The 15,423-nt window shown below is 39.8% G+C and overlaps 1 protein-coding gene across 2 annotated transcripts; it reads right to left on the bottom strand.

The window, feature by feature from the left end:
• Window positions 1–437: 437 nt before the first annotated feature.
• Window positions 438–11,661, bottom strand: LOC112223829 (ataxin-7-like protein 3). Of its 2 annotated transcripts, none has more exons than XM_024387079.2 (8): window positions 11,541–11,661; window positions 10,675–10,798; window positions 10,262–10,394; window positions 9,885–10,056; window positions 7,540–7,640; window positions 2,452–2,474; window positions 1,935–1,980; window positions 438–1,465 (listed from the first exon to the last, which is right to left on the bottom strand). In XM_024387079.2, the coding sequence occupies exons 2-8, from the start codon at window positions 10,723–10,725 to the stop codon at window positions 1,386–1,388; spliced, it is 606 nt and encodes a 201-aa protein (XP_024242847.1). In that variant the 5' UTR covers window positions 10,726–10,798; window positions 11,541–11,661; the 3' UTR covers window positions 438–1,385. The 2 variants fall into 2 exon arrangements, with proteins under 2 accessions (XP_024242847.1, XP_042161155.1); XM_042305221.1 differs by lacking the exon at window positions 11,541–11,661 and adding an exon at window positions 11,146–11,505.
• Between the last annotated feature and the right edge of the window lie 3,762 nt (window positions 11,662–15,423).

Below are 15,423 nucleotides of genomic sequence, written 5' to 3'. Positions count from 1 at the left end.
TTTGGAAAGCTCCCTTTCTGCAAGAATGAGTTTTATTTGTCACGGTTCTGACTGTAGCAAAGATACTTTACTCAGACTGAAGGCTACCCTGTCAACCCCCATGCCAAATACAAATTCTGAGTGTATAGGCTTTAAAATCAAGACATTTTCAAAAACACATAGCAAGCTAAAAGCCCTACTAGCTACATCACTTTGGGCACACACCAAAAAACAGCAAAATGTTGAATTTCCACAACAGGCAATCAACAGCCTCCCCTGCTCACGACTGAGTGCAGTACAGGCTGGGAAGGCTTAGGGTATGTTCAGGTTCATTCAACAGAAAAGTGTTTACTAAATATTGGCTTTGTTGCAACCCCCCTCCCCAGATGTATGCATCAGCCCACGTCAAGCCAAACATCATTTTAATTCCTATACTCGCAGTTCAAATATCACACATCGACAGATGACAATCGTTTATTACTTGACAGATGAACAAATACAAAGCCATGATAGCAGCATTTCAACTATTTAAATATTTACACTATCACAACACTGAGGACACATATAACCCTTTACAATGTAAACAAATAATAAAGAATGTTTTGAATGCTAGAAAACAAGCCTAACTAACTACTCATCTACAATGAAACAGATTAACCCATGTTCTACTGCAAGGAGTTTGCAGTTTATTTCAAAACCTATTTCCACAGGTATATGACAAGTGACAGGAGTCCTTTCAGCATACTCATCAGTAGGAGAATCATGATGTTGACACTGTGAATATGGAGTAAGAAAATGACAAACCATTAATTATTATTGCCTGTAAGTTGTGCGACTTCTGATTTTAACTGTCCATTTGTCCATAATTATGTTCTTGTCAAAAAAATGATAGTTGAAAAGACTTCTTGACTGATAATATCATCAACAAGTCAGTGCATAATCAAATGGTCCTTAGTATCCATTGCTCTGACCTCGACTGCCTCTGCCTAGCCACTGTACGACCTCACTCCTTATCTGTGCATTGACAGATTCTAACACAATATTTCGTAAAGAGGCCAGCCAAGAGCTACCTATCGATAAAATAATGTATGATATAAAATAATGATTATTGGTGCAAGGGGTGGTGGGGAAAAACGGAAGAGAGGGGTCTCTGGACTGCTTCAGCAGTGTTGTGTTCATTAGGGCACACAGTAACAAAACATTTTAAAACGTTTCACAATGGAAAAACAAACAAGCATTTCTTATTGGAGAAGTTCAGTCACTACCTCCATGTATCAGTCAGTTTTGTTCAGTGTGGTGCTTAATGAACACGACCCATTTAGCAATAGTCTACTACACATCTGTCATGGTCCATTGAAAAACAAAAGGAGCCAGGGTGGACTCTGAATGGTCTTCCTGTGTGTCTGTCACTGAGGGAAGGCCTCGTCTTTCATCAGCATGCGTGGGCTCTCCTGGTTGTCCATACGCCGTCTGGGGCCCATCATACCTGTGGAGACAGACTGACTCTATTTATCAAAGTCACCTCCATTCTCCACTCCAAGGAAATTATACTGTGGCTGTGAAAATCTGATTATGGGGATGGTCCAGGAGGTTTTTATTTTAGTTACACTCGTCAGATGATCTCTGGAACCACCTTAATATAAAATAGCAATATCTTCTTAGATTCACAGCGCAACTGCAAAACAAAACTCCACCCATTATCTGTAGGATAGCTTATATTTCATATGAGCCACAGTCCACACCTTACTTAATCTCTCAGTCTCAATGACCTAGAACTAGGGTAGAGCGTCTCAGGGACAAGTTACATACAGTATATCCTTTGTCATAACACTGTCATACTATTGAATTAATGCCAGAGTGTGTATTAGGCCTATCCAAAGAATGAGGCCTAAAGCAATCGCTCCATTTGTCACAATTACCATGCATTTTGTAGTTACAGACTAATGATAACTTACCACTCTTATGTTTAAATGATTTGGATCTCCTGGGTGAGTTTGGATTCTACAATAAAAAAGGAATATATATATATGTACATATAAAACAAAATAGTTTACACAAAACTATAAGAAATGTGTAATTTAATTGTCTTATTCAATAAAAACAATATGTTCTGTTAAACAGAAAGCTTGACAATCACAACAAATATTAAAATTGAAGAAATCGAAATTTGGTCTCGTTGCCTTTCAGGATCATGCTGCATACTGTTGAAAACTTTACTAACATATTAAGATAACTTTATTTTTATGGTTTGTTTTGGCTGTGCTTTCCTGTAGTAATTTTATTAGATTGGTTACAACTACACAAACCCCAAGTGCCAATCAACATTCTCCCTTCGATTTCTCACTTGAAATTCAGCTGTGGCACTGAATTCTATTCAGATAAAGCATCAAGAAAAGCAGAATGATCAACTAGTGGCAAAACTATGTTATTACAGAAAATATTTAATTGTTGTTTCAAAGAAAGTGCAAATACCTTATCTGATTTTCTCTTCTTCGCTGCAAAAACGAGAGCATTTTATAAGACACGTGGACATAATTTCAATGATTTATAAGATATCATAATGTACAAATACACAAGAGAACCAAGCACATTGATAACACTTCAAAGCATACTTGTTTTACGACTAGATATCAAGTGAAGATCAAACATATACAACTACATTTTGGATGCATGTGCACAGTTGAAGTCAACTCTGTTTCAGTTCAAATTAATGTAGAGATTGAATACCAGTAGTCACCATTATAGGATTCTAATTTCCATTTGTCTACTCTTGTGAGTAGATACATTTTATATAACTGTCAGTCACCAGGGTTGTGTTTCGTAGGGCACACTGTAGGAAAACATTTTGCAATGGAAAACAACAAGCAAGCAAAAACTAAAGAAGGAAGTACCAGTGACTCGCTCAATACGGAAGTTGTCAGATGACGCAGATGCCCAACTATGAACCATCAAACAGGCAAAGCATCAATACAGGACTAACATTGAATCCTACTACACTGGCTCCGATGCTCGTCGGAAGTGGCAGGGATTGCAAACTATTACGGACTACAAAAGGGAAGCACAGCCGTGAGCTGCCCAGTGATATGAGCCTACCAGACGAGCTAAATTATTATATGTGCGCATCTGGGCAAGCAACACTGAAGCACGCAGGAGAGCACCAGCTGTTCCGGACGACTGTGATCACGCTTTCCATAGCCGATGTGAGTAAGACCATAAACTGGTCAACATTCACAAGGCTGCAGGGCCAGACGGATTACCAGGGTGTGTACTCCGAGCATGCACTGACCAACTGGCAAGTCTCTTCACTGACATTTTCAAACTGTCCCTGACCGAGTCTGTAATACCAACATGTTTCAAACAGACCACCTGGATCCTGCAACTGGATCCTGGACTTCCGGACAGGCCGTCCTCAGGTGGTAAGGGTAGGTATTAACACATATGCCACGCTGATCCTCAACACGGGGACCCCACAGGGGTGTATGCTCAGTCCCCTCCTTTACTCCCTGTTCACCCATGACTGCATGGCCAAGCACGACTCCAACACCATCATTAACTTCACCGACAACGATGAGACTATAGGGAGGAGGTCAGAGACCTGGCCTTGTGGTTCCAGCATAACAACTAGAGGTCGACCGATTAATCGGCATGGCCGATTAATTAGGGCCGATTTCAAGTTTTCGGAAGAATCTGCCTTTTTGGACGACGATTACATTGCAATCCACAAGGAGACTGTGTGGCAGGCTGACCACCTGTTACACGAGTGCAGCGTCAAAAGGGCCTGTGGCTGCAAGGGGCCAAGATAAGTTGCTAGCTAGCATTAAACTTATCTTCTAAAAAACAATCAATCTTAACATAATCACTAGTGAACTACACATGGTTGATGATTTTACAAGGTTAACTAGCTTGTCATGTGTTGCATATAATGAATGCGGTGACTGTTAATTTATCATCGAATCACAGCCTACTTCAATTTGGCCAAACGGGTGATGATTTAACAAAAGCGCAATCGTTGCACAAAATTACCCAGCCATAAACATCAATGCCTTTCTTAAAATCAATTAAAACCTGCATATTTAGTTAAAATAAATGTCTGTTAGCAGGCAATATTAACTAGAGAAATTGTCACTTCTCTTGCATTCTGTGCAAGCAGAGTCAGGGTATATGCAGCAGTTTGGGCCACCTGGCTCGTTGCTGTGTGAAGACCATTTCTTCCTAACAAAGACCGTAATTCATTTGCCAGAATTTTACATAATTATGACGTAACATTGAAGGTTGTGCAATGTAACAGCAATATTTAGACTTAGGATTGCCACCCGTTCGATAAAATACGGAACAGTTCTGTATTTCACCGAAAGGATAAACGCTTTGTTTTCGAAATTATAGTTTCTGGATTTGACCATATAAATGACCAAAGGCTCGTATTGCGGTGTGTTTATTATATTATAATTAAGTCTATGATTTGATATAGCAGTTTACCTACCACCGCTCAGTCAGCAGCAGGCTCGTAAGCATTTATTCAAACAGCACTTTACTGCATTTGCCAGCAGCTCTTAGCAATACTTGAGGCACTGCGCTGTTTATGACTTCAAGCCTATCAACTCCCGAGATTAGGCTGGCAATACTAAAGTGCCTATAAGAACATCCAATAGTCAAAGGTATATGAAATACAAATGGTATAGAAAGAAATAGTCGACGCGTCATAATGCCTATAATAATGACAACCTAAATCTTCTTAAATGGGAATATTAAAGACTCATGTTAACAGGAACCACCAGCTTTCATATGTTCATGTTCTGAGCAAGGAACTTAAACGTTAGTTTTACATGGCACAGATTGCAATTTTACTTTCTTCTCCAACACTGTATTTTTGCATTATTTAAACCAAATTGAACATGTTTCATTATTTATTTGAGACTAAATTGATTTTATTTATGTATTATATTTAGTTAAAATAAGTGTTCTTTGTTCATTCAGTATTTTTGTAATTATCATTATCACATAAACACACACACACACACACACACACACACACACACACACATATATATATGTATAAAAATCCTCTGATTAATCACTATCGGCTTTTTTTGGTCCCCCAATAATCGGTATCGGCATTGAAAAATCATAATCGGTCGACCTCTAATATCAACCTCTCCCTCAACGTGATACAAAACAAAAGAGATTAACAATGGGATGGATGACAGCAGTGGTGTCGTCTACGGTGACACGTATATCACCTATTATTGACAGGAAAAGGAGAGCCGAGCATGCCCCCATTCTTATTGACGGGGCTGTAGTGGAACAGGTTGGGAGTTTCAAGTTCCTTGGTGTCCACATCACTAACCAACTGTCATGGTCCAAACACACCGAGGGCAGAGGGCACAACAAAACCTATTCCCACTCAGGAGACTGAAAAGATTTGGCATGGGTCCTCAATTCCTCAAAAAGTTATACAGCTGCACCATCAAGAGCATCACTGCCTGGTATGGCAACTGGCACTAGAGGGTAGTGCGTACGGCCCAGTAAATCACTGGGGCAAAGCTTCCTGCCATCCAGGACCTCTATGCCAGGTGGTGTCAGAAGGCCCTAAAAATTTCCAAAAGACTCCGGCCACCCTAGTCATAGACTGTTCTCTCTGCTACCGCACGGCAAGCGGTACCGTAGAGCCAAGTCCAGGTCCAAAAGGCTTCTTAACAGCTTCTACCCCCAAGCCATAAGTGTCCTGAACAGCTAATCAAATGGCTACCTGTGTCCCCGCACATCAACTCTGTACCGGTAGCCAGGGTTGGGGAGTAACAGATTACAAAAAACCTAACTGTAATCTGTTACTATACCAGAAAAAATATTGTAATCAGATTACAGCTACTTTTGAAAAACTAGATGATTACGTCGAGGATTACTTTTAAATTCAGAAAGTATGTTTGCGAAAAGAAATCCTTGACACTTCTGTTTTCTCAATGACATTCAAATCAGTATTGAAAAAAGGTGCAAGTTTAAATTTGTTCCACATGAGCAAGTCTGACCACAAGTCAGAGACCACTATGATGACACACCAAATGTGTTTGATGGATCTCGGGACAAGAGCATGAATAGGCTTTTGTAGGCTACAGTCCAAACTATGTCTTCCAATGGTACGACTGCTGTCGGCATCGAAAGATTATCCAACTTGAATAAACGCTTGGAGGTAAAGATGACAGCAGTGGTGTAGTCTACGGTGACACGGATATCACCTATTATTGACATCTACATAGCGCATTGACGTGAATCACACAGCCAGTGAAAAATGCTCTTGCAACAGCTGCATAGTGCGCATCCCAGCCTATGGAGTAAAAATGGGGTTTTTATTGCTAAAAAAAAATTCTCAAAAACAATAATTTTGATAACATGGATGGTCAGTCCATACATCCATAGCTCTCTCTATTAATCTGGGTGTGGTTACATTTCTCCAGGCCCATCCCTCAGCTTTTTACCAAAACCGAGGTGGGGAAGCCTTTTTGCTATTGTTTCATCTGTGGATTTACCTTTTAAATAGTTAGATTATCAAGATATCAAAGTGTCACCAACAAAAAGGTAAACAATCGGCCTATAGAAAATGCAGCATATGGCATTCCTTTTTCACATGTAAATAGCACTTTTCAGCAGCACTCAAAGCATGCCATTCCATGGGCGCAGCATTTATTTTTCAACTCCAATCACTGAGCCCAATCAATGACAACAAAATCAGAAACAGAGTAGGGCTGGCTAATAAGTCCTTAATTTTGGGGTTATGCTCAGGTAAAACAATTTGGCTAATCTATACTTCCAAATCCTATTCTTGAAGATCAAAGGGTAAAACACTTATTGGAATGACTGGAATTCTGATAGACTTTGGTTTTTAATGTAAAGATATAATTGAATCGTATTATTATATGTAGTAGAAAGCGATGGGTTAGAAGAAGCCTACATAACCAACCCATAAAGTAAAATTTTACATCCATATATGGCCAGCTATGTAAACTTTAACATTGATTTATCCTGCAATAGTAGTTGTTCAATTGCTAACAATAATTTTTGCCTTCTAATGCCTTTTAAGGGGAAAGTAATCTAATAGTAATGGAATATAATCAGATTACATTACTGAGTTTGGGTAATCCAAAAGTTATGTTACTGATTACAATTTTGAACAGGTAACTAGTAACTAACGGATTACATTTAGAATGTAACCTACCCAACCCTGCCGGTACCCCCTGTATATAGCCTCGTTACTGTTATTTTATTGTCTCTCTTTATTTATTTTTTATATTTTCTTATTTTTTTCATTATCATTTTAATGTATTTTTTGTTTACTTCAGTTTATTTAGTAAATACTTTAACACTTGTTTTTTCTTAAAATTGCATAGTTGGTTAACAATGACATTGTATTCAGCACGTGACAAATAAAAATGGGATTTGATTTAACCTCTGTTCTTATTGGATAAGGTCATGTGGTACCTTTCTGTTTCACAACGTTTGCGCTCGTTTTCTGCCTACTAAACAGGACCCAGATCACCATGAAAAGGAGGGTGAAAGCCAGTCCTTTACCTTTCTTTTCCGCCCCGTAGGACCAGTCGTTATCATTGACGTCATCATTATCCTCCTGGTCGCTCTCTGATTTATTGTTAGTGTTGTTGCCGGTGACTATTCTGTGTGGGGAAGAAAGGACAGTCAGTGACATCATCCATTGATTTATGGCCAGACCTGGGTTCAAAATACTATTTGAAATCATTTCCAATATTTAATCTGCGCTTAATTGAGCTTGTGTGGTTTAATGGACCAATAGAATAGTCTCAAAAACGGCAAACCCCGCCCGTCTGTTACTCCGGGCAGGCTAAAGCAAAGTACTTGAAATCCTTCCTTCAGGATTGCTAGAGAAAGTAAGGCTACAGTTGAATGAAAAGTGTGCAAACTACATTTGATTAGAAAATAATACTACCCTGTTGTGGTGTGAGAAAATGTTTTAGTGTCACATACACCAGAGAGATGCAGTTGTGTGTTATTTTACAGGGTCGGCCATAATAGTATAGCCCCTGAAGCAAATGAGGGTTAAGTGCCTTATTCAACGGCACATCAACAGATGTTTCACCTTGTCGGCTTGGGTATTCGAAGCAACAACTCCAGTCTTAACGGCATTACATTGCTGTCTGCACTGCAATGTCAACTGGTATTAGGGTAGCTGTGTTTAAAGGTTAGCTGAACCAAAACAAAAATACATGTCTGGTTGAAAATGGCCTGAGGCATCGACATTAGTCAGAAACATTTATTCTAGTGCCAAAATGTAATACAAAGCGCAAATAGGATCATTTTGGTCATTAAGTCAATATCTTCCAAAACTATGACATAAATTCCTAAATCCTTGGATATTTGTGATTTTCTTCTTGATTTCAATCATGCCCAGTCTTGCCCACTAAAAGGGGATGGTAAACGCTGCACGGAGAAGCAGCTGAGCTGAGTGCAGCAGAATCAACCTACAGCCTGCCCATTTCTTTACAGACCACAGAAATACCCATTAGCACACAGCGCCTCAGTCTTGTATACATGAAACATTACATAGTTGCCAATGTTATGTTGAAAGAACGAGACTTGGTCTTTATAAAGGGCTTGTTTTCCCTCCCCCCAACTCAAACATCCTCACATTCGTGAGATAACATTAGCATCATAAACACAAGTATCATAGGTATTCTAAAAAGGAGGAAATGCTCAGGGTTTAGGATTCTTGACCAATCACGTTCACGTTGTCATGCTGCGTCAAGTGGTTGCTAAGCCATTCATCTCGTAAAGTATGGTTGCTGTTTAGGATCAGTAAAGAGGAACACACAACGCCAGCTATTAGCGAACATAACACTCCCCATTCAAACCCTCGTTGCTTCAGTCATGGCTTCTAGCATTTCATAACAAGGATTTGGAAAAGGGAGGCAAATTTAGTGAGTTTAGCCACCCCTTTAAAGATGTCAGTAACCGCATCAATATGACATACAGTTGAAGTTGGAAGTTTACATACACCTTAGCCAAATACATTTAAGTTTTTCACAATTCCTGACATTTAATCCTCGTAAAATTCCCTGTCTTAGGTCAGTTAGAATCAGCACTTTATTTTAAGAATGTGAAATAGTAGAACAATAGTTGAGAGAATTATTTATTTCAGCTTTTACTTCTTTCATCACATTCCAAGTGGGTCAGAAGTTTACATACACTCAATTAGTATTTGGTAGCATGGTCTTTAAAATTGTTTAACTTGGGTCAAACGTTTTGGGTAGCCTTCCACAAGCTTCCCACAATAAGTTGGGTGAATTTTGGCCCATTCCTCCTGACAGAGCTGGTGTAACTGAGTCAGGTTTATTGTAGGCCTCCTTGCTCACACATGTTTTTTCAGTGCTGCCCACACATTTGTTTATAGGATTGAGGTCATGGCTTTGTGATGGCCACTCCAATACCTTGACTTTGTTGTCCTTAAGCCATTTTGCCACAACTTTGGAAGTATGCTTAGGGTCATTGTCCATTTGGAAGACCCATTTGCGACCAAGTTTTAACTTCCTGACTGATGTCTTGAGATGTTGCTTCAATATATCCACATCATTTTCCTCCTCATGATGCCATCTATTTTGTGAAGTGCATTGTTAGAAAAATGACTTGTGTCATGCACAAAGTAGATGTCCTAACCGACTTGCCAAAACTATTGTTTGCTAACAAGACATTTGTGGAGTGGTTGAAAAACGAGTTTTGATGACTCCAACCTAAGTGTATGTAAACTTCCGACTTCAACTGTACATGCATTGCCTAACTGCAATGTAGATGACATAGCATTCAATAATTGGATCATTTGCATAGTTTGACTTCTTTGTGGACAGTCTGGAACATGCCAATTGTTTCAGTTGTGCGGGGGGGCTAACCTGCGGTTGGCTATGCGGCTGCTGTTGCGCCCCATGCCCAGGCATTTCTCCAAGTGCGGGGCAAAGCGCGACGCAGCGATGCTCCGGCTGCAGTTGGGACAGACACACTCCTTGTTCTTCCACTGGTTGTACACCTGCCCGAACACATCCACTCCTGGCTGGTCCACAATTTCTACTCATGCAAAAAAATAAAGAGAAAGAAAAATTGTAGTTCAAAGCACTTTACATAGTAAAGGTATATATTATATATTGCAATCATTGTATGGTGGTGTAGTTAGCTAAAACTTGTGGAATGATATCGTCTGTACACGTCTTTATCTTAACCATTGTTAAACAATAATTTAAAACATAGGTGAGTAGAAAGTAGAAATACATACCAAAGTCCCTCATGGTTTCTTGGTCCGTGTCTTCCAGGAAAAAGTAGCCCTGCTTGACGGCCCGGTGGACCTCAAAGCACAGGCCCAGACAAGCATCCTCCACCAGGTCAGAAAGGATGTCCTGAGCTACGCCCTGCCAACCACCCCAGCATTATTATATAGAACCAGGATATAGCCTTTCTATGGAATGATACTGTTAGAAGAGTTGGCTACAGAACTGATTCACACTAGGGCCAAACAGTCAAGCTGAATTGCGCCGGCCAGCTTACGCATCAGCCATAGCTGCAGTCCAAATGACACACAGTCCAAATGTTTAAGCCTTTGTCTAAGACTAAAATGAAAAGTGTGGGTGAAAAACTATACCCTTATGTGTAGTCCACACAGGACTAAACCAAACCTACTACTATATTTACCTCCAGCTTGCTGTTGTCCAGGCTGGACATCGAAATCTCATCCATTTTCATTTGCCAGAATTAGAAGATGAGCCCACACTTCTGTGTTCATGCTGTAAAGCAGCATGCATTGGCCAAGACGGGGCTAGACCAGACAGGAGAGAAGACACATATCATAACACATAATTTAATCTTCATACATGACATTTACAATGTAAAATATATTTCAATGAGTCATGGTAAGGAGTGTGGGGAGCAGGAGCAACAACAAGCAATGAAACATTGTAACAAAGGGTGACACAACTAAATGCACAATGAATTATATTAAAAAAGTGGAATCTAGGCTATTCACGTTTATAACCTGTCATTTATGACAAAAAAATAATTTGATTATTCGTTGTTTGTCGTACAAATCAGATAACGACATGTTACGTGTCCTGCTTTGCATCATATATCGTTCACAGAACAGCATTGAATAAATGTTTTCCTTACATTCTTTTTAAAAAAATCACACTAAAGTCCTCGGCCCCTACTATGGGGCATAACATTGTCCAGTATGCACAATTGAAAATAACGCAGATAGACACCATTGTATTCGTGTCGATTTCAGATTAGCAGAAAATAACAAAAAAAATACTGGAAATAAATGTATCATCAACCTAACATATGGTGCAATCGGAAGCAATTGTAAGACATTGAATGTTACTTCAAGAAACAGATTACTGCGAAGCACGCTATGGTTTGCTTAGTGCACTGCTGCTGTTAGTTTTAAAAACTCGATACATTGTGTCACAAGAAAAATATCACTTCACGGTGTAGCTCCCTTTAGCCTTGACGATCACAACAATTAGATACATGCCAGTCCATAAATGTTTTTTTTTATTTACCTATATCGGAAGGCATCCATCTTTACATCAGACGACTCAGGCAGTAGCAATCGATCGCTACACAAGAACGCAAAACACGAGCAGCATTGCGGTCTTCAGTGAACCCAGCCGGCTATTGTCAGTGGATTTAAGCATGTCCACGTACAGTAATAGTGACCCATATTCTCCCACTCCAGTCTTTAACACTCTCTCTTTCTCTCCGGGATTTACATACAACATGATTTGTGATTTGATGGTAAATGTCTGCTTTAAAAACTTGGCAGAATTGGCTTTAGTTGTTGAAATATCAAATAGAGGCTGATTGCAACACAGCATTCCTCATTAGAGGTCCCCTCACATACAATTAAAAGACATCATGAAGGAAATAACACTTCCCTACCGAGTATCTCAATATTGGTATCATCCCGGCCCTTGTTTTAGCATGCAGGTGTTGAGAATTATAATATAGATGCATATCGATATTATATTTTAGATAAATGTACATAATGACACATTGTTGTATGTGGATTTCAAATTATAAATGTCTGGTCAGTTTGATGAAAATGGTGGAAATGACAGTAGTGATGGGCAACAGCTTTGAAGGGAGTTAGGTTTTTGTAGAGGCTGCTCATGCAATTATGGCACTAGGTGTATGCCAAGCACTAGGTGTATGACAAGAGCAGCTATAGACTGCCTCATCTTCAGCCTCGAATCCAATAATGTGCAGATACTCAGTAGAGCCAGATCCAGAATATGTGAACCTGCTTGACAACCCAATTGCTTTTGTGTTGTCATAAAACAAAAAACTTGGGCTACCTCCAGCCTCCTGTTCGCACCACGTAATTGTCTAGGTCCTGGTATCACTAATAACATTTGAGATTTTAGTCATTCTTATCCAGAGCAATTAGGGTTAAATGCCTTGCTCAAGGTCACATCCACAGATTTTCCACCTAGGTTTTGAAACAAAGATATTGAACAAGATAGACTTTATGGCCAAAATGTTTCACCTTAGTGTAGTTAGTCAGTGTTATATCAGCCAGAGGACATCACAGCTCAATAAATCAGAGTACATCACTGCACAAAAGTCTACCATTTCTAATTGTAAAGGGAAAGGAGGAACAGAATAAATACTGTAAATAAATGTGTGTGTGAAAAAGCATACAAATTTCAATTTTATAAGCCATGGCCCATCGAAAAGTCAATGTAAAAGCTTAAAAAAAATGGACTTAAAAGTTTATCTATTCTGAAGAAATCTTGTGTTCATTAATTTATGAAATGCTGTTTCATAAAATATATTTTCAAAGTTTCAAAGATGGATTTTAAGATGCTGTTCATGATCATGCCTCGAGACTGACTGAAAAATAAAAAGTAAATGACTACATAAGAAAAACATACCATTACCTTGTTCATAACAAATTCAAATAGAAATGTAATTGTCTCAAAGTCAGGAAATTCAGATAAATAACACAGGTTAATATCGGTCATTGAGACATTCATAACCAGCTACAAAAGCCATGTAACACAATGGTTGATACAGTATTGGAGTTAACATTGCAAAGCATTACATGCCCATTATATGCCAGCTACAACATTGGAAAAAACTAGTTTACTGTATATTACAGTGATTTTTGGGGGTTAGAATTTAATTTGAACACAGTAAAAATGGATGGTAAACATTTTTTCACGTGTGCCACCAGTATATCATTCATCATTTGAAAGTATAAAATGCCCATATTTTCCCAGCTACAAGATTGGAAGAACTAGTGGGGTCTGAGGAGCTGTTTGGCATAGCTGCCTATCAAGCTAGCAGGGATTTCTTGAGGGCTTGAACGCAGCCGGCAACGCGGTTAGACATTGTGGCTGGGACCACGGATTGTCCCGGGCTTGTGGCTGTCTAGATACTTGTTGTTTTCAATTTTCCCTGCGACCTGCCCTGTCTGGAACTGCTAGGAGTAACAGCGCAACCTACGCTGAAGGATCTTTTAAACAAACAACAATATTTCTACAAGCAGTTGTTAAAACAACAAGAAAATAGATTCAAGTGTTTTGTCCAAATATTGGTGGAGTCAACTAATAAAAGAATGGACGACCTGACCAGAGGTCCAGGACCTAAAGAACAGTTTGCAGGGTCAGTTCTCCCAGGGTCAGTTCGATGAGTTTAAACTGGAGACAGGCAAGATGCAGCAATCTGTAAGTCATTGAGAGAGGACATAAGTTCTGTATGTGAATCCATGATAACAACGAGAGGTAAATCAGATCGAGGGACAATCAAGGCGGAACAACATGGTTGTAGAGGAAATTGCAGAATATCCACATGAGACCTGGACAGAGTCTGAGGACAAAGTGAGGGAAATTATCTTGGAGAAACTGAAGATGGGCCACAGGAAGATTGAGGTGGAGTTCGCCCACAGGACTGGAAAACCCACCACTGGCCCAGGTGACAGGCCCAGGCCAACATTGGTCAAGTTCCTGAGGTTCAAGGTCAAGGTAGCGGTTCTGGAAAGAGCCAAGAACTTGAGGAACGTAGAGTTGGAGGCGTGCATGGACACGCAGTCGTGGGTGAACAGGGAGTACAGGAGAGGGCTGAGAAAGCAAACCTGTGGGGCCCCAGTGTTGAGGATCAGTGGAGTGGAGATGTTTCCTCCACCACCTGGGGAGGGCCCATCACAAAGTCCAGGACCCAGTTGCACAGGGTGGGGCCGAGACTCAGGGTCTCGAGCTTAATGATGAGTGTGGAGGGTACTATGGTGTTGGAGGGTACTACAGCTCTAGGAAGAGTCTAGGTGGTTCCAAACTTCTTCCATTTAAGAATGGAGGCCACTGCATTCTTGGGGACCTTCAATGCTGCAGAAATGTTTTGTTACCCTTCCCCAGATCTGTGCCCCGAAACAATCCTGTCTCAGAGCGCTACAAATAATTCCTTTGACCTCATATGGCTTGGTTTTTGCTCTGATATGCACTGTTAACTGTGGGACCTTATATAGAATTTACCACAGGTAGACTCCAATCAAGTTGTAGAAACATCTCAAGGTTGATCAATGGGAACTGAATACTTATGTAAATAAGGTATTTGTTTTTATATTTTAATGTGCAAAAAATTCTAAAAACCTGCTTTCACTTTGTCATTGTGGTATCGATGAGGATTATTTATGTAATCCATTTTAGAATAAGGCTAACAAAATGTGGAAAAAGTCAATGGGTCAGAATACTTTCCAAATGCACTGTACATGGCAATCATTTATTTATTTTACCAGGCAAGTCAGTTAAGAACAAATTCTTATTTTCAATGACAGCCTGGGTTGCCTTGTTCAGAGGCAGAATGACAGATTTGTACCTTGTCAGCTCGGGGATTTGAACTTGCTAACTTTCGGTTACTAGCCCAATGCGCTAACCACTATGCTACCCTGCCGCCCCAATCATGTTGGCCAAATTGCAGACTTCGACTATAGGCAACCGATTACTGACAAAATAAAGGAAAGACTTGAATAAATGGGGGATACAAGTAACGTTATGGTGGGGTGCATTTTCCATGGTTTAGGCCCATCTACCATCTATGCCAAGGCGACTGCGTGACAGAATGCCAAGAGTGTGCAAAGCTGTCAAGGCAAATGGTGGCTACTTTGAAGAATCTCAAACATGTGTCATTTCATAGTTTTTGATGTCTTCACTATTATTCTACAATGTAGAAAATACAAATAAAGAAAATTCCTTGAATTTGTAGGTGTGTCCAAATTTGACTGGTACTGTATATTACATATATAATATATACTGTATGGATTTCCTTTATTTGTACAATTTTCTTCCTGCCTCTTGGGCCCCTAACAGGCCTGGGCCCAGGGGCTTCAGCCCAGGTAAGCCCTTACAATAACCCAGCTCTGTGTAATAGTGAATAAACAAAAAGGTA

The sequence above is a fragment of the Oncorhynchus tshawytscha genome, linkage group LG24, assembly GCF_018296145.1.
Source record: "Oncorhynchus tshawytscha isolate Ot180627B linkage group LG24, Otsh_v2.0, whole genome shotgun sequence".
NCBI lineage: Eukaryota > Metazoa > Chordata > Actinopteri > Salmoniformes > Salmonidae > Oncorhynchus > Oncorhynchus tshawytscha.
Note: the sequence above shows the minus strand (reverse complement) of the source record. Positions and strands in the feature narration are given on the sequence as shown.